Consider the following 16,967-nt stretch of genomic DNA (forward strand, 5'->3'; position numbering starts at 1 on the left):
CAAACAAAAGGATAACAGTCTTAGGTGTCTACTACACACATTTACAGACCTCTTCCCTCTGAAGCATACTGAGCAGCCCTGGCATTCTTGGGGGCTGAAGCAAGTAAAGTGAAATTAACACCAAGGTCCCACATGGTCACGGTAAAGCAGAGATTTCAGGGCACTTTACAAGAGACCTAAGTACAGTTACCTTCATTTTATGCAGAGAAAAGAAGATACAGGTCAAAGTTACTTGTCCCCAGTCACCCAACAGATCAGCAGCAGCACCAGGAACTGAATTTCTGTCTTTCAAGTCCCTTCTGTGAAGCCACGCTGATCCTTTTCTAGTTAAATCCCCTTTTTTCTTTTTATAAAGACAAGTATGCGGTACAGAAAGAAACATCCTTGTGGCTGAACTGTGGGAAGTATTTGAATTGTCTATTCAAGTTATCAAAATCAAAAGCTCTCCAGTACGTGAGAAGCTAGAATGTGGCAAGTCAGAATGTTGGCTGAAGCGTCTATATAGGCAAATGACACAGGTTTTCATAAAGACAGTCATGTTAGTCAGAAATGGTTGGTAATTCAGAGAAAACCCAATAGTCTCTCCTGATTTTTTTTTCCTATATTCACAAGAAGCCAGTTCTGACCCCAAGAAAAAGGTGCTGGTGCCTTTGTCCCAAATCCAAACAATGCTTAACCATTTTTAGTCTGTAACAATAAAACATAGAAGAATAAAGGAAAAGAAAAAAAAGTCTCATCTCTGCAACACAAACCTGTAAACTTCAGCTTACTCCTACAGTGCTGTTTTTTCTTTTCACTTATGAAAACTGTGTTCCCAGGACATTCATTCTACAGTTGCCCTAGGAGGGGCCGTGGTGGAACCCACCTCCAGGCGGGATCTCCCGTGATCCCCAGCCTGAGCACTACTCCCCGAACCATCCCGTCCCGCTCCTACCTCCAGGAGGAGGTCATTCAGGTTCTGATGGTGATCCAGAAGGCGCAGAGCCGCTTCCTGGAGCTCTGCTCCACTCCCAAAGGCACTTTTTCGTTTCCTGGCTCTCCCTGCTGAGAAGTTTGGATTTCTTTTATAACCACAGCTTGCTCTGACAGCCCCCCCGATGACACCTCCCTGTCTCTGCTGCTACAGCACACACTGACAGGGCAGAGGCAGCCCGGGTCAGACCCCCGTTAGCCAGCAGCATGGCCAGGAGCAGTGCAGGATGTTTCCATGTGGATTGCTCCAAGCAGCTCTGCAGACAAAGCCCAGCACAAGCCGCCCAGCACAGCCAAAGCCCTGTCAGGCACTGTCAGCCATCGGCCTCGGAAGGCCCTTGGCCCAAAGCAACCAAAGCACTGCCCTGACACCCGCACCCCAGGAGAGGAGTCGCAGCAGGGCCACAGGAAGGCCACCAGCCTTCGGGAGAGGGTTCCTGGGAGGAGCAGGGGCAGCAGGGCTGAGGAGGAGCTGAGGCGAGGGGCTGCCAGGAGCCCAGAGCACCACGCAGGCCGGAGGAGGGGGGTGTATGAGGGCAGAGAGGGGACATTCACCCCTCCCTTCCCCTCCCCTCCGCTGTCCCTGCAAGAAGCGCCAGACCAAGGGCTCACTCAGAGGAGCCCCGGCGCCGCCCCAGCCCGGACCTACCCAGCAGGTCCCGCCATGTCCTCCCGCCCAGGCCCGCCATCACGGCGGCCCCCGCTCGCTTCCCGCCAAACAAACCCGCCCGCCCTGCGCCGCCATTGGCTGCCCGCCGGGGGAGGGCGCTTCCGCCCATTGGCTGGAAGCGCGGCGTGGTCCCGCCTACCCTTCCGCCATCTTGGTAGTGGCGGAGGCGGGGGCTGCCATGTTGGGGAGGGCGGTGGGTGTCGATGGCGGGGGGCAGGCAGCCGCCGTATGGGGCGGTGGGGCGGGATGGGGTGAGGTGGGATGTGGGGAGACACGGAAAGAGGGGAACACACTCCACAAAGGCTGTTTGCGGCAGCGTGTGTGGGACAGGGGTGGGTAGCTCAGGCCGCAGCCACGACATGGCCGCCGGGAGAAGGGCTTCCCCCTGACAGGCCCTGAGGGGAAGCCGCCCGCCTGGGGCCTGGCTTTGGGGGGCTCAGCACAGCGGGGACAGACACCCCACAGACCGGCCAGGCTGGGGCTGCGAGGGCTGGTGGTGGCCGTCCCCTGCTCCGGGACATCCACCATCTCTCAGGCCTCTTCCCAGCACAGCGTCCCTTGGACCGGCTCCCGCCGCTGGCTCTTAGCCCCAGCCTGTCCCCGCTCCCAGCCTCAGCCTCCTTGCAGACAGCTCTGGCCGTGAAGCAGGCCGCTTGTAGCCCCTCTTCCCTCGGGGGCGAGGGTTCTGCGTGCCCCCTGTGCCGCCCAGGGAAGAGGACAAGAGGAGGCTGAGCCTCCCAACGGCAGAAATCACCGTCCGCACCCAGCCGGGCATTGCTGGGGGCAATCAAGGTTTCAGAGGGAGCAGTGTGGAATTCCCACAGGGATTTTCCCCCGTTTGCCTCTCGTCTGATCCTTCCTGGAGATTAACTGCTGCCGGTTAGCTGCCGTCAGCGTGCCCCGCAGAGGGTTCGGACGCAGTAATTCGTTATGGGAGGGACGGCAGCGTACAGGCAGGTACGACCCCGGGGCACGCACCGCCGAGAGGAGAGGCTAGCTTCTGTTTGCAGACGTTGAAAACGCTGTGCTGGAATTGGCCGTGGGATGTTTTTATTGCAGTGCTGGGCCCGGGAGCGGGTGAGTCAGCAGCACTCGCTGTCGAGAGCCAAAGAAAACCCTTCCCACAGCATCGGCGGGAGGCGAGGCTCCGGCTTTGGCACTGGCGCTGGCGGTGCAATGGGCTCCGGCAGCCAGCGTGCCTCTCCACCTGCCGCCACCGTGCCGGGGAGGCTGCGGAAAGTCACCACGGCACCGAAATCTCGGCTTGGACACAGCGAGTGAAACCCTTTCCGCAATCACATTTCTGAATGGCTTTAAACCCCCGATGCCATCGTCGAGTTTGTGGCAGCCCCAAGTTTTGGAGGGGCACATCAAAGAGGGGGAGCGTTTGTCCCCTCTGCCCCCTGGGTGGCTGAGGAGCTCCAGCGCTGGCTGGGGACCCGGCGAGCCCCAAGCCGGCAAAGCAAATCAAAACCTGTCCCGCAGCAACCCTGCCGGGGGGGGGACATCTGCGGGGGGCTCGTTTTACAGGTGGTGGGGATGACCTATGAAGGGGAACGGAGGACGCGGTGACAGCTGAGGGAGCGGGGACACGGGTGGGAGCAGGTCTGTGGGATGTGGCACCTCCGTGTTGTCCTTGGGAAGGCACAGCCGGGAGGAAGTGGCTCCGAGGGGCGAGGGGAGCGGGAGTGCTGAATAGGTCGGGGGGTGGCACTGGAGGGGTTGAGGGGGGCCGGGCGGAGGTTAGAGCCGGCAATTAACGTGGTTAAGAAGCCAGAGGGACTCAACTGCAATAGAATTAAATATTTGCATCGCTAAGGGAAGGGGAAGGGGAAGGGAAGGAGAAGGAGAAGGAGAGGGAAGGGAAGAGGGAAGGGAAGGAAAAGGGGAAGGGAAGGAGAAGGAGAGGGAAGGGAAGAGGGAAGGGAAGGAAAAGGGGAAGGGAAGGAGAAGGAGAAGGAGAAGGAGAAGGAGAAGGGAAGGGAAGGGAAGGGAAGGGAAGGGAAGGGAAGGGAAGGGAAGGGAAGGAAGGGAAGGGAAGGGAAGGGAAGGGAAGGGAAGGGAAGCGAAGGGAAGGGAAGGGAAGGGAAGGGAATAGAGAAGGGAAGGGAAGGGAAGGGAATAGAGAAGGGAAGGAGAAGGGGAAGGGAAGGAGAAGGAGAGGGAAGGGAAGAGGGAAGGGAAGGAAAAGGGGAAGGGAAGGAGAAGGAGAGAGAAGGGAAGAGGGAAGGGAAGGAAAAGGGGAAGGAGAGGGAAGGGAAGAGAGAAGGGAAGGAGAAGGGGAAGGGAAGGGAATAGGGAAGGGAAGGGAAGGGAAGGGAAGGGAAGGGAAGGGAAGGGAAGGGAATAGAGAAGGGAAGGAGAAGGGGAAGGGAAGAAGAAGGAGAAGGAGAGGGAAGGGAAGAGGGAAGGGAAGGAAAGGGGGAAGGAGAGGGAAGGGAAGAGAGAAGGGAAGGAGAAGGGGAAGGAGAGGGAAGGGAAGGGAAGGGGGAAGGGAAGAGAGAAGGGGGAAGGGAGGAGGGAAGGGGGAAGGGAGGAGGGAAGGGAAGGGGGAAGGGAAGAAGGAAGGGAAGGAGAGGGGAGGGAAGGGAAGGGGAAGGGAAGGAGAAGGGGAAGGAGAGGGCAGGGAAGGGGGAAGGGAAGGGGAAGGGAAGAGGGAAAGGAGGGGGAAGGGGAAAGGAAGGACCTGCCTCCAAACATCTCAGAGATAAGCAGGGAAGAAGAAAAGGAATTATTTAGCAAGGTACAAAGAGATAAAAAGACGAGAGGGTGGGATGGGGCAGGGAGGGTAATTCTGGCTGTAGGCGAGGGGAGGTCACCTCCCGTGGGAGCTCTGAGGTCTGCCCACGCAGCCCGCGGGGCTGGGCTGAGCTCCGGCCACCGGGACGCGTCCCAGGGCCACCGGGATGTCCTCTGTCCCGTCTCCCCACGCGTCCCTGGCTCCCTGCAGCCAGGCCGCGTGTCCCGTGTGTTGCAGGGCCCTGCGTCTGTCCGGTCCCGCGCTGCGGGCCAGGGACGCCGTCGCCCACGGGTGGAAATGGAAGAGTGAATGTCTCTGTTAGCAGCACTGCCGGCAGGTCTCTGTGGCCTCGCTGGCTTACCGGCCTGCAAAGAGCCGCGCTCGCTATATTTAATCCTTCGATGCATTATCTTGAGGCATTGATCACCGAGGTACGCCGAGTTAATGCAGTCTGCTCAGAAAATTGGTTATGATTAAAATATTAATGAAGAAGACTCTAGGAAGGAAATGGAGCTTTAACAAACGCTCTGTGGTTGAATCTGCCTCTCCAGCCCTTTGCAGCGCCTTCACCTCCTGCAGCAGCAGGGCAGATCCGGCGGAGCCCGGCTGTCCCGGGCAGCAGGACCGGGTACGGCTGCGCCGAGGGCAGAGTCCAGCCCGGAGGCAGCAATGAGGGACTGGCAGCTCCGCAGAAGGGCAGGGAAGCCAGCGGGCTCGCTCCCCTTGTTCAGAGAAAGGCTTGGCCTGGCTGTTCGCCCCTGGACGAGAGGAGCGCGAAATAAAGAGACCTTTGCAATAAAACTGACTCCGCAAGGCAGACGGCTTTGCAGGATCCGGCCTGCTGTGTTCAAGCATCACGCCCGTGAGGCACGCTTGCCTGGCAGGAACGGGCTCGGCCGTGTCTCGGGTCCTCCTCGGCTGCAGCTGGGGACGGGGCTGGCCACCAGCGCTCACAACCCCGCTGCTTTCATCAGGAGCGCAGATCAGAGCGCTCGTGCTCCTCCAAAGGGATCGCCCGGCGTGGCTGGCCCTGGCAGGGCGTCTGCCCTGGAGCTCAGGTTTCTGGGGTGCCCCAGAGTTTATGCGTGCAGAGAGGAGACTGGGGAGCTCTTGCAGCGGCCGCGCACCGAGAGCCCGGTGCCTCCATGGCACGAGAGACGGCGATGCCGCAGACCCGCTTCTGCCCCAGACCGGGGCGTACGGCAGCACTGGCGAACGCAGCAGCACGGGGCTCGGCGTCCCTCTCGGGGAGACCGACGTGCCAGCCTCGGGGTGGGGGCCCCATTGACTTGGGGCGTTTCAGGGAACCAGAAAGTCTGGGAGCAGCGAGTGGCCCATTACACCAGGCACAGTCAGGGACTCTGGTTTCACCAAAGAATAAAAAAACGGGGAAACCATCACTGCGATGGCCAAACCGACGAGAAACCCTCCGAGGGGGCGCAGGGAGATGCAGCCGAGAGTTCGGCATCGCTGCCCGGAGCCGGGGGCTGCACTCCAAGCAGCGACGCCAGGAAAATCCTCAAACTCCGGCCACATCCGAGGCCAGCACGCAGCACGCATCAAGAGCGAGCTACCTTGTAAAATGCTCTCTCCTTTCATGGCCCCAAGTTTATTGCGGCACCTAAGGAGAGTGGGATAGGTGCATCCAACCCCACGGGCGCCCTGCACGCTCATCTCGGGTTCCTGTGGCTTTTTAAGGAAATTTTTTGCATATGACAGATGAAACCCCCGTGAATACGTTACCCGCAAACAAACACGGCGTACAGCACGCCGCCCTGCTGCAGGCTGCTGCGGAAGGGCTCTGCCCTCCGTCCCAGCTCTGCGGCCGTCTCGCTGGGGCACGTCCTGCTTCGATGCCGAGGGCAGCAGGGAGCTGGGAAATCTAACCCTCCCCTAGTGCTCTGCAACCCTTTCCCAACCTGTTCATTTTTTTTGTTCCCAATTTCTTTCATTTTTAATTATATTTCCCCTGTGCACATACACACTTGGCTTTTGTTTGATGTTTTCCAAGACGGTAGCTTTTAATTACATCTCGATTTCATATTAATTACAGTTTTACCCAAAGCAAAGGGCTTCGTGCTTTATAATTCAAATGCGTTCCCATTAATCCTGCGGGTTGGGTTATCGCCGCCTCCAAACGCCGCGCGTCCTCCCCGCTCCTCTCCCCGGTGGTGCCGCCTTGGCTGTGTCCGGAGGCGCTGACGGAGGTGTGCGGCGCAGGAAAGCCGGCAGCCGGCTCGGCCCGGCGCGGACCCGCTGCGGCAGGCAGCACGCGCAGCTTTCTTCCCTCTGAAGTCGCTTCCCGAGCCGGCTCCAAAGCCGGCTGATTACAGGGTAAATGTCGCATTCAAATCGCACTTTTGGTGCGGAAAGCCAGACCCAGCCGTCAGCGCCGCAGCCAAGAGCTGCTCCGGGGGGCCGGAGCCGTGCGGCTTTCCTGCGACGTGCGGGACGCGCTGTGCTCCCGACCCCCTGCAACGCGCTCCCGCCCTGGCAGCGGTGCGTTTGAGTAATCCCAGAGATGGACGGACGCTTTGGATTGTCCGTATCCATCCTCCCCCTTCCCAAACCCCAGGGCACTGCCCAGGGCTGCATTTCCCAGCCATCCAACTCTGTTCTCCCATTTCCTTCCCCAAAGATGGACCTGACGCTGCTCGGGTTCTCCGGGACGGACATCGGAGGGCATTTCTCTTCCCCGGCACTGCAGGCACCGTCCCGGACCCTTTGCCGGAGGTCTCCGGCCCCAGGGCAGCTCTTTGGCCGTGTGGGACGGACGAGCGCCCACGTGCCGGTGTGCCAGCTCCGTCCCTGTCCCAGCGCTGCCAGCATGGCTCCGGGATCGGCCCCAGTTTATGCTCATGGGTTAATGGAGCTGAGATGGGGTTTTACGCTCCTTCCATCATGGAAATGGGAAGCTCATCACGACAAGAGCCTTAATTTGCTCTAGCTGACCTTTCACGGTGGGCTGCCTGTCCTTTCTGCTCTGCCAGGACTGGGTCTGGAGGGACCCACCGGTGCCCGGGCACGAGCCCGCTCTCGGCACCGTGCCACGCCAGCCTTCCTTGGTGGCTGGAGGACGTTGTACCCCCACACCATGTTCCCGTGGGACATCATCTCCCTAGAGACTCCAGCTCCTCATCCCGGTGCCTTCAGCTGGCTGCCGCTGCTCCTGGCCGTGCCCAAACCATGCTGCAGCATCCAGAGCTCTTCTCCTTCCTGGCCTTTCCTCCCGGGGAGCGTCATCGTCCCGGCCTGGCCCCTTCCCTCCGCCGGCTCCCCAGCCGAGCCGAGCCGAGCCGAGCTCCCCAGGGCTCCCACCACCCCTGCAGCCTCCGCAGGCGTGGAGCCGGGGAGGTGGATGCCTCGTTGCAGGCGTTCCCGTGGGTGCCGGTGGGGAAGGGCCTCTGCCCCCGCGGGCGGCCGGGAGCTCGTGGCCATGTCTCCCCTGATGGCCCCCTGGCCTTGAGGCCGTCGTGTCCCTACACCTGCCCGCGCCACGCGTGGCACGTGGGTTCCGTGGGACGGCCGCCTGGGAGCCTGGCGCTTCGTGCCTCTGGGCCGCGGCCACGCCTTGTGGCGTGACCACCCCGGAGCTCGCCGGAGCCATACCCACGCCCCTTGTGGGGGGTGTCCCCCCAGCAGTGCCCTGCACCCCCACCCCCAGCACGCACCTTGCACCCCATCACACGCCCTGCGGCCTTCGCCCTGCACCCAGCACCCAGCACCCAGCCACGCACCCTGCGCCCTGCACCCAGTTACGCTCCCCGCACCCAGTCCTGCACCCTCGTCCTGCACCCTGCCAGCCTGGGCGGGCCGTGCTGTACCGAGCTCTGCCGAGCCATTCCGAGCCGTGCTGAGCCGAGCCGAGCCGAGCCGTGCCGTACTCTACCGAGCTGTACAGAGCCATACCGAGCCGGGCCGTGCTGAGCCGAGACGAGACATGCGTAGCGAGCCGTACCGAGCCGGGCCGTGCTGTACCGAGCCGTACCGAGCCGTACCGAGCCGTGCCGTACTGAGCCGAGCCGAGCCGAGCCGGGCCGTGCTGAGCCGTGCTGTACCGAGCTGTACTGAGCCGTACCGAGCCGTGCCGTGCTGTACCGAGCCGTACCGAGCCGTACCGAGCCGTGCCGTACTGAGCCGAGCCGAGCCGAGCCGGGCCGTGCTGAGCCGTGCTGTACCGAGCTGTACTGAGCCGTACCGAGCCGTGCCGTGCTGTACCGAGCCGAGCCGAGCCGAGCCGAACCGAGCCGTGCTGTACCGAGCCGTACCGAGCCGCGCTGAGCCGAGCCGAGCCGAACCGAGCCGTGCCTTCTGTACCGAACCGAGCCGAGCCCCCCCGTCCCGCGCCGTTCCCCTCGGCGCCGCCGCGTCCCCTCCCGCCGGGCGGCGGCGCAGGCGGGGCCGAGCGGCGGCCGCGGGGGCGGTCCGATCCGCCGCCAGCCGCTCCGCTCCGCTCCGCTCCGCCGCGCCGCCCCCCCCCCCCGCCCCCGCCCCTCCCGGGGCCCCGCCCGCCCGTGCGGCGGCGGCGGCGGCGGCGGCGGCGGCGGCGCGCGGGGATGGGGCGATGGCGCGGGCGGGCGGCGGGGCCCCGCGGGAGCTGTCCCTGGAGGAGGTGCTGAAGTGCTACGAGCAGCCGCTGAACGAGGAGCAGGCCTGGGCGCTCTGCTTCCAGGGCTGCCGCGCCGCCGCCGCCGCCGCCCCCGCCGCGCCGCTCCGCACCGCCGACATCCGCCTCCGCGGCGACGGCAGCGTCGTCCTCCCCGCACCGCCGCCCGGTAAGGGAACGCCGCGAAGCGGGGTGGGAGCCGGCGACGGGCAGAGCCCGCGCGGGCGGGGGTGGGCGCCGGGGGCACCGGGACTTACCGGCGCCGGCAGGGGGCGCTGCACCGCGCCGCCCGCCCCGGGAGGGCGGTGGCGGGGGCGCGGAGGGAGCGGGAGGGGGTCGCAGCGGCAGCGGCCCCGGCGGGAGGGACCGGCCCCGCTGGAGAAACCCCGGTACCGGCAGCGGGGGATGGGCAGGGGAAGCGGCCCCGGCGGGGGGGGGGGACGCAGACAGGCGGTGGCGTCGCCGGCACCGGCGGCAGGGCACCGGTGCGGCAGTGGGGGCACGGGCTGAGGGGGTGCGGCAAGAGGGGGTGCGGCCCCCGGCGAGAGGGCCGGCACCGGCACCCGGGGGCAGGAAGGCGGCACTGGCACCGGCGGGGGTGGGGGCGAACCCCGAGCCCCGGCCCTGGCGAGGGGGACCGGCATCGGCACCGGCGCTGGCACTGCCGGTACCGGCACAGGGGGCCGGTGACTCCGGTGACTCGGGGGCCCGGCCAGGTGATCCGGTGAGGCTGGTCCCGGGGTGTGGGGGTGTGCAGGGCACCCATGGGTGCGGGGCTCACCGGGCCGGGACCCCCCGGGAGGCCGCAGGACACCGAGCCCGTCGGGGCGGGCAGGACGCATGGCAAGGACAGACAGCCAGACACGGGGACACACACCCGCACACATGCGGCACATACACCCGCCGCACACGCCTTAACACGCCTGCACACTCGGACCCCGCAGGGGACCCCGTCCCCAGCTCGGGGGGTCTCCGTGGGGCCCCGGCCGGCCCTCGCCCCGGGAGGGCTGTTTTGGGCAGCGCCGTCCCTGACCTTCGGACTCCCGGCCGTGCCCGCTCTGCGGGCGGTTGGTGCTGCCGGGCAGGGCCGTGGTGGTTACGGGCTGTCATTAGGCTCGGCCGGCTGCCAGCAGCGATGCCGGGTGGCTTGGCGCAGCGAGGAGCACCCCTGCGCCTCATGACGGAGCGTGGCAAACGGCTTCGCTCTCCTCGCCCCGGTGCTCGGCGCTGTCAGGGGCGGCGGGGCCTCCCGGGGGGTCACGGCCAGGCAGGGATGCCGCGGCATCGCGGCCCGTCCTCGCCCGTGGCCGGGCAAGGGACGCTGTGGTGTCACTGCGTGTCCTCGCTGCCGGTGGCCGTGCAGGGGATGCTGCCGGTGGCAGGAGGGCAAGCGCGGAGCTGAGCCAGGGTTGATGGGAGATGGGGAGCAGGGCGCAGGCAGCCCCTGGGGATCGGGGCGCGTGGGGCAGCTCAGCCGGCAGCGGTGCGCAGGCTGGCTGCGGCCAGTGCTGTGCCCGGGACGGGGCCACGCACAGGCACGGCACGTGCTCACGGCGGCTGGGCATGGCGTGGTCACACCAGCTCCACCGGTCGCACATGGGAAGGGCCCCACGCCCTTCCCTGAGCCGCCGCGGCCGCTGTGCCGGAGCCGGTGCCACCGCGCCACCTCCCGCTCCCGAGTCACTCCCGTGCCAGCCTGAGCCATCTCCCCAGGGACAAATCTGGGCCCTTTGCGGCGAAGCCCAAAGCTGGAAGGGCTCCGGATTCCTCCCAGCACCGCTGAGGGTGGCAGCACCAGCCCGGCACACGGCTTGGCCGCTCCACCCGGGCGTGGGACCAGATCGGGGCCGGGTGAGCCGGCAGCACCCTCCTGAGCCGCTCCAATTCCCCGTCCCGTGGGACCCCCCTCCTTGGCCGTGCCCCAGCGGCTGGAGGGAGCTGCTGGGACCGGCCAGGCTCAGCCCGCTGGCCCGGCTCTCACGGTGTTTGCCGAGCCGCGGTCAGCGGGAGGAGGCTCCGGCCGGGCACCGGGTCCGCGGTATCGGTGGCGAGGTCCTAGGGGATGTGCTGCCACATCCTCTCCCAGCCAGGGCAGAGCCTCCCGGGGCTGGCGCTGCAGCAGGAGCCGGGCACAGCCTGGGGACACAGGGGTGACATTGGGCTCACGCGTGGCACCACGGCATGGCCGGACCCTGCGTCTCCGCCACTCGCGCTGGCCTTCTTGTGCGGCGCCTGGCCTGGCTGACACACAGCCGGCACACAGCCGGCACATCCCCGCGGCTGCCGCATCGATCAGCTAAATGGAGAGCTAATGGCCGGCGTTCCCCTGGGCCGGAGAAGCAGCTCTGCGGCTGCTATCGGGAAAGCGGAGCCGGGGGCCCCGGGGCACTGCCCTCGGGGACGCTGCAAAAGCCACTCGTGCTCCTCGTCCCGTGGCCGTCCGGCTGCCGGGAGGGTCTGAGCTGCCCACGAGCGCGTCCTGGGCTGGCGTGTGTGTGGGCACGGTGTCGGCGTGCGCGATGCTCCAGCTGTGCTGGCTCTGCAGTGGAAAGCAGCCTCGTTTGTTGGGCACAACCCGTCACCGCAGCCCACGCCGGGCACCCGGGCCGTGTCCTGTGGGTGATCTGCGGGTCCTCACTGCACCCCTGCCTGCCGGTGCCCGTGCTGCCGGTGCCCACGCTGCCGGTGCCCGCAGCCCCGAGGGGTGCAGGGGGCATTTCCCTGCGGGTGCAGAGCTCCCAGCTCCATCCAGCCTTGGGAGTGAGGGGTGAAGGGGTGACGCTGCCACCCATGATGTGCCTCCCGGGTCCGGCCGGAGGCAGTGGGGCCGAGTGGCTGGTGCCTGTTTGGGCTCGTTGCCCAGGACCGGCATCTGCCGCGATGCCCAGCGAGGCCTGCCGTGCTCAGCCGGCTCAGCCGGGCGACGGAGGCTGCGCCGCCATCTCGCAGCTGGCACTGCCTGACACTGGGGCTCAACACGCGGGTCCGGTCCCCGTTGTCCCATGGAGCTGCGTCCTGGGACCAGCTCAGGATGGGGCCGGCTGGGGATGGGGGTCCTGGCTCAGGGTAGGAGCTGCTGGGGATGGGACCCGCTCAGGGTGCCCCTGCCGAGTGCCCCACAGCCGGGACCGGGTGGGTGCAGCATCCTTGGGGTGCGGGACAGGAGGTGGCAGGGGGGGATGCCCAGCGCGGGGCCACGGGTGCCCGCGGTGACTCTGCCCTCCTCCCCCCAGAGCTGCCCCCGCTGCTGACGCCCTCCGCCGAAGCCCAGGTACGTGGGAGCCGGACGCCCGCCCGGCCCCGCTGCAGCTTGCTGGTGACTTGGCCTGTCTGCCATCGCACCCCAGTGCGGGCGTCCCCGAGTGGGCACGGCCGCCTGCCCCCCTTGCCCTGCAGTGATGGTGATGGGGTCCTGGGGCGCAGCGGGGGGACGAGACCCAGCCCCAAGGGCTAGGGGGTGCGGGGGGGCAGCCGGTGCCGGCCACGCGTGCCGAGGGGCTCCCCCCGGCGCAGCCGGTGCCGGGGTCTGGCCGGAGCCCAGCGGGCGCTGTCTCCCCGCAGATGGTGCAGTCGTTGGGCTTCGCCATCTACCGGGCGCTGGACTGGGGGCTGGATGAGAACGAGGAGCGGGAGCTGAGCCCGCGGCTGGAGCAGCTCATCGACCTGATGACCAACAGCGACTCGGAGGACAGCGGCTGCGGCACGGCCGACGAGGGCTATGGGGGGCAGGAGGAGGAGGAGGAGGGGGGCGAGGGGCCGCTGCGCGCCGTGCGCACCTTCGGGCAGGCCATGCGGTGCTGTGCCGCCCGCCTGGCCGACCCCGCCGAGGCCCAGGCGCACTACCAGGCCGTCTGCCGGGCGCTCTTCGCCGAGACCGTGGAGCTGAAAGCCTTCCTCGCCAAGATCCGTGACGCCAAGGAGGTGAGCGCAGGCGCCCGGCGGCACGGCCGGCACCGCTGCCTGCCCAGGGGAACCACCCGTGGACCCAAAACGGTGGGGTGGGCGTGGTGCTCCCCTCTGCCCCCCACAACCAGGGCTGCTGGCACCGGTGTTCGGCCGTACACCCTCTCCCGGGGCTGCGGCACCACTGGCTCCCGCCTGCCCCGGGCCGGTGCCAATGGGGTCGGCTGGCAGCGGGGACGGGGGCGTACGTCGGTGCTGCGGCCCCGCAGCACGGCCTCAGCCGGACCCTCGGTGCCAGCGGGCACCGGGGCAGGGTGACGGTGTCTTGTGCCGCGGCAGATGCTGCAGAAGCTGAAGGAGGATGAGGAGGCGGAGGAGCGGCCGGCAGCCGAGCTGGGCAGCCTGCGCAACACCGACTGGGTACGGCGGCACGGCCGGGCGCGGGGACCGTGCCGGGGCCGGGCAGGGGCTGACGCCGTGTCCGTCCCCCCGCCAGGCCCGGCTGTGGGTGCAGCTGATGCGGGAGCTGCGGCACGGCGTGAAGCTGAAGAAGGTGCAGGAGAAGCAGTTCAACCCCCTGCCCACCGAGTACCAGCTCACCCCCTTCGAGATGCTCATGCAGGACATCCGCGCCCGCAACTACAAACTCCGCAAGGTCATGGTGAGCACGGCCGGGCTGCCACCATGCCAGCCCCCTGCCCTGCCACCGCGTCACCCGCCAGCCCTGGCACCGACGCCGCCCGTGGCCCCTCTGTCTTTTCCCAGGTGGACGGAGACATCCCCCCTCGGGTGAAGAAGGACGCCCACGAGCTCATCCTCGACTTCATCCGCTCCCGGCCCCCGCTGAAGCACGTGAGTGCCGGCACCGGGACACCTCCATGGCATGGCAGTGCCCAGCTCGGGCTTGGCGGGTCCCATGGGTGCCATCCCCGAGCCGCGGCCACCGCCTGAAGTCCCGTCCGTGCGTCCTGCAGGCGTCAGAGCGGCGGCTGCGGCCCCTGCCCCAGAAGCAGAGGACGCTCCATGAGAAGATCCTGGAGGAGATCAGGCAGGAGAGGAAGCTTCGGCCCGTGGAGAAGCCGTACCGCGGCCAGAAAGGTACCGGCATCCCCTCCCTGCCGCACCTGGCTGCCAGCGATGTGCCCGGCACCGGGGCAGGTCCCTGTCGTGCCGGGACCGAGCCTCGTCCCCGTCCGCAGGCTACAGCTCCCTGCCCTGCATCCCCCATGCCTGCTCGGGCCGCCTGGCCTCCAGCTCCTGCCTCGAGCTCTCCCGGTCCCCGGCGAGCACCGCGCCGGTACGCCCGCGGCCCCGCGTCCTGCTCAAGGCACCCACCCTGGCCGAGATGGAGGAGATGAACATCTCCGAGGCAAGAGAGGGGACCCGGTGGGGTGGGAGGGTGGAGGTCGGGGCGGGGGGGGGCGACACACACGCGGGAGGTGCCGGGGGGATGAGGGGGTCCCTGGGGTGATGCGGTGCCCGTGGCCTTGCAGGAGGAGGACTCTCCGGGCACGGACGTGCCGCTGAAGCGGGACCGCTCTTTCTCGGAGCAGGACCTGGCGCAGCTGCAGAGCCAGCTGGGGGGCAGCCAGCCTGCGCCCCGGGAGCCGGAGCCGCTGCAGCCCGAGCCCCGGCCCCGCTCAGGTACAGGTACCCGCCGGAGGTCCCCAGCCCCGCGCTACCCCCGTGTGTGTCCCCCCCCCCCGCCGTCCCCAGGGTGGCCGTGCCGTGGCACCGGGCAGCGTGGCCTTGCCACGGCATCCCCGTCCCTCCCCGCAGGCTCCGTCCCCGCCAGCTGCCAGCCACTGCCGGACGGCTCAGCACCGCCCCGGGCCGCCCTCAGCGCCGTGGAGGAGAGGCCAGAGGACGGATCCAGCGCTGGCCCCAGCACCAGCTCCAAGCACCTCTGGCTGGTGAGGGCCGGTGGCGGGGCCGGGGCCGCCGGGGCCAGGGCCGCCATGCAAGCATGACCGCGGGCACGTGGCAGCCTGGCAGGAGGGCACAGGGCGGCTGGGGGGGTCCCCGTGGCCTCCCCGCTCCCTATGCACGGGATGCGGGACTTGAGGCACGCCGTGCCACGTGCCCGTGCCGGAGACACCCCGCCCATGCCGGAGAAGCTCCGCCGGTGCGGGAGATGCCCTGCCTGCGCCAGGGATGCTGTGTCCGTGCCGGGAGGCTCTGCCCACGGCACAGGGACGTCCCGGGCCGTGCCCTGTGCCAGACCGGGCGGACGTGACCCCCCCTCGCCCGCAGGAGTTCAGCCACCCCGTGGAGAGCCTGGCCCTCACCGTGGAGGAGATGATCAATGTGCGCAGGGTGCTGGTGAAGGCCGAGATGGAGAAGTTCCTGCAGAGCAAGGAGCTGTACAGCAGCCTGCGGAAGGGGAAGGTGGGAGCTGGGGCCGGAGGGGCTGAGTGCTGCCCGCCCGGCCCCCGGCTCTCACCCCCCTCTGCCCACAGGTCTGCTGCTGCTGCAGGGCCAAGTTCCCCCTCTTCTCCTGGCCCGCGGCATGCCTCTTCTGCAAGCGGTGAGCGCCGCGCCACGTCGCGCCGTGCCGCGGGGCTGGGAGGGTGGCGGGAGGATGCCTGCGATGGCCCCGCTCACCGGGCTCTCTCTGCGTCCCCAGGTCGGTCTGCAGCTCCTGCAGCCTGAAGGTAAGGCTGCGTCCCTCTCCTTGTCCCTCTCCTTGTCCCTCTCCCTGTCCCATCCCTGTCCCCGTCCTGCCCTGATGCCTGCGCCCGGCAGATGAAGATGCCTTCCAAGAAGCTGGCTCACATCCCCGTCTACGCGCTGGGCTTCGAGAGCCTCCCGGGCTCGCTGCTGGCCAAAGCCCTGCCACTGCGGAGGAGAGAGACCTTCCAGTGAGTCCCACGGCCCTGAGCCTTCCTCCCCTTCCTCCTCCTCCTCCTCCGCGGGCCGGGGCTGACGGCGTGCCCTGTGCCACAGCTCGCTCTCGGGCACATGCTGGCGCCGGGTGGAAGAGGAGTTCCCCCACATCTACGCCCAAGGCTCCGTCCTGCGCGACGTCTGCAGCGACTGCGCCGGCTTCGTCACCGACGTCATCTGCTCCAGCCGCCGCAGCGTGGCCGTCCTCAACGCTGCGCCGCGCCGCGCCAAGGCCCGCTCCCTCTACGGTGACTCCTGGCACAAGTGAAGGGGCCCGGCGCGGGGGTGCCCTGGCGCAGACCCCGTGAGCGGCCACCCGGATGTACATATATACATAGGACGTATACAGACAGCCTCTATATTTATATACCTTATGGACCGGGGGGGGGGCAAGGACTGGCGGCACGGCGGGGTGCCTGCCATCCCCGCTGTCCCCTCCTGTCCCTGCTGCTGGTGGGACGCTGGCACGGTCCCTGAGGGGACGGGGATGGGGACGGGGACGGGTCCCGCCGCGGGGCGCCTGCAGCCGCCAGCCTTCGCCCCCCGGCCCCGCTTCTGTGCCAAGCCCTGGCTGCGCCGGGCAGGTGCCGGCCACGCCGGGGTGCCCAGCACCGTGGGCTGGCACGGCCGCTCTGTACATCCCCCTCCCCCGGCTAATAAACCCGCTGGGCTGCCCCTGGGGCCGTGTGGCTGTTTCCGAGTGGGTGGGTGGGTGGGTGGGTGGGGAGCGGGGGTGGAGGGTGCTGGGGGTGTGAGGGGTCCCCAGCTCGGGGCCGAGTGTCCCACCGCCCCTTTGCTCCACTGTGGCCTCCTTCAGTGTGTGCAAGCATGGGCATCCCCCCTCTCCCTCCCCCCCCCGGCTGTGCCCCACCCGTGACCCCGCACAGGGCCCGTGGGAAAATCCCGCCCCCCCCACTCCCATGGCCCCCAACCGCCCCCTGCCCCGCTGTGTGTCCCCAGCCAGGGGCCGTGCCCCTGGGCTCCCCGCGGCCTGTCCCACCCGTGTCCGCGGGCTGTGCCCCGCCGTGACCCCGCACACGGACCGTGGGAAAGTGCACGGTCCCACGCCCCCCCCGAGACATATTTCACGCCGTGATCGCGCGGGACGCGAAGTAGGTCCCGGGCCGCCGTGCAGTGCGCCTGCGCAATGGAGGGGGCGTGGGGTGGGTGTGACGCGGAAGGCGGGGCGC

At 67.6% G+C, this 16,967-nt stretch overlaps 2 protein-coding genes across 7 annotated transcripts in view; one reads left to right on the forward strand and one right to left on the reverse strand.

Annotated features, from left to right (window-relative positions):
• FANCA (FA complementation group A) overlaps positions 1–1,680 on the reverse strand; it is a 37,652-nt gene extending 35,972 nt beyond the window's left edge. For 3 of the 5 annotated variants that reach the window (XM_072872685.1, XM_072872682.1, XM_072872684.1), the window contains exons 1-2: positions 1,622–1,680; positions 935–1,044 (exon numbers count right to left, since the gene is read on the reverse strand). In XM_072872685.1, the coding sequence (XP_072728786.1) occupies positions 935–1,044; positions 1,622–1,661 (150 nt within the window). In that variant the 5' untranslated portion in view covers positions 1,662–1,680. The remainder of the gene's footprint in view (positions 1–934; positions 1,045–1,621) is intronic. The other 2 variants (XM_072872683.1, XM_072872686.1) reach the window with 1 other exon arrangement.
• Positions 1,681–8,946: 7,266 nt separating this feature from the next.
• On the forward strand, positions 8,947–16,416 carry SPIRE2 (spire type actin nucleation factor 2). 2 transcript variants are annotated; one of them, XM_072872526.1, is made up of 15 exons: positions 8,947–9,157; positions 12,222–12,259; positions 12,550–12,909; positions 13,231–13,311; positions 13,388–13,552; positions 13,657–13,743; positions 13,866–13,989; positions 14,091–14,260; positions 14,385–14,535; positions 14,671–14,804; positions 15,145–15,279; positions 15,351–15,418; positions 15,518–15,545; positions 15,637–15,752; positions 15,838–16,416. In XM_072872526.1, exons 1-15 carry the CDS (start codon positions 8,947–8,949, stop codon positions 16,043–16,045), a joined length of 2,076 nt encoding a protein of 691 aa, XP_072728627.1. In that variant the 3' UTR covers positions 16,046–16,416. The 2 variants fall into 2 exon arrangements, with proteins under 2 accessions (XP_072728627.1, XP_072728628.1); XM_072872527.1 differs by lacking the exon at positions 14,671–14,804 and having other exon boundaries at positions 9,067–9,157.
• The last annotated feature ends 551 nt before the right edge of the window (positions 16,417–16,967 follow it).

Source organism: Ciconia boyciana, chromosome 9 (genome assembly GCF_034638445.1).
Source record: "Ciconia boyciana chromosome 9, ASM3463844v1, whole genome shotgun sequence".
Taxonomy (NCBI): domain Eukaryota; kingdom Metazoa; phylum Chordata; class Aves; order Ciconiiformes; family Ciconiidae; genus Ciconia; species Ciconia boyciana.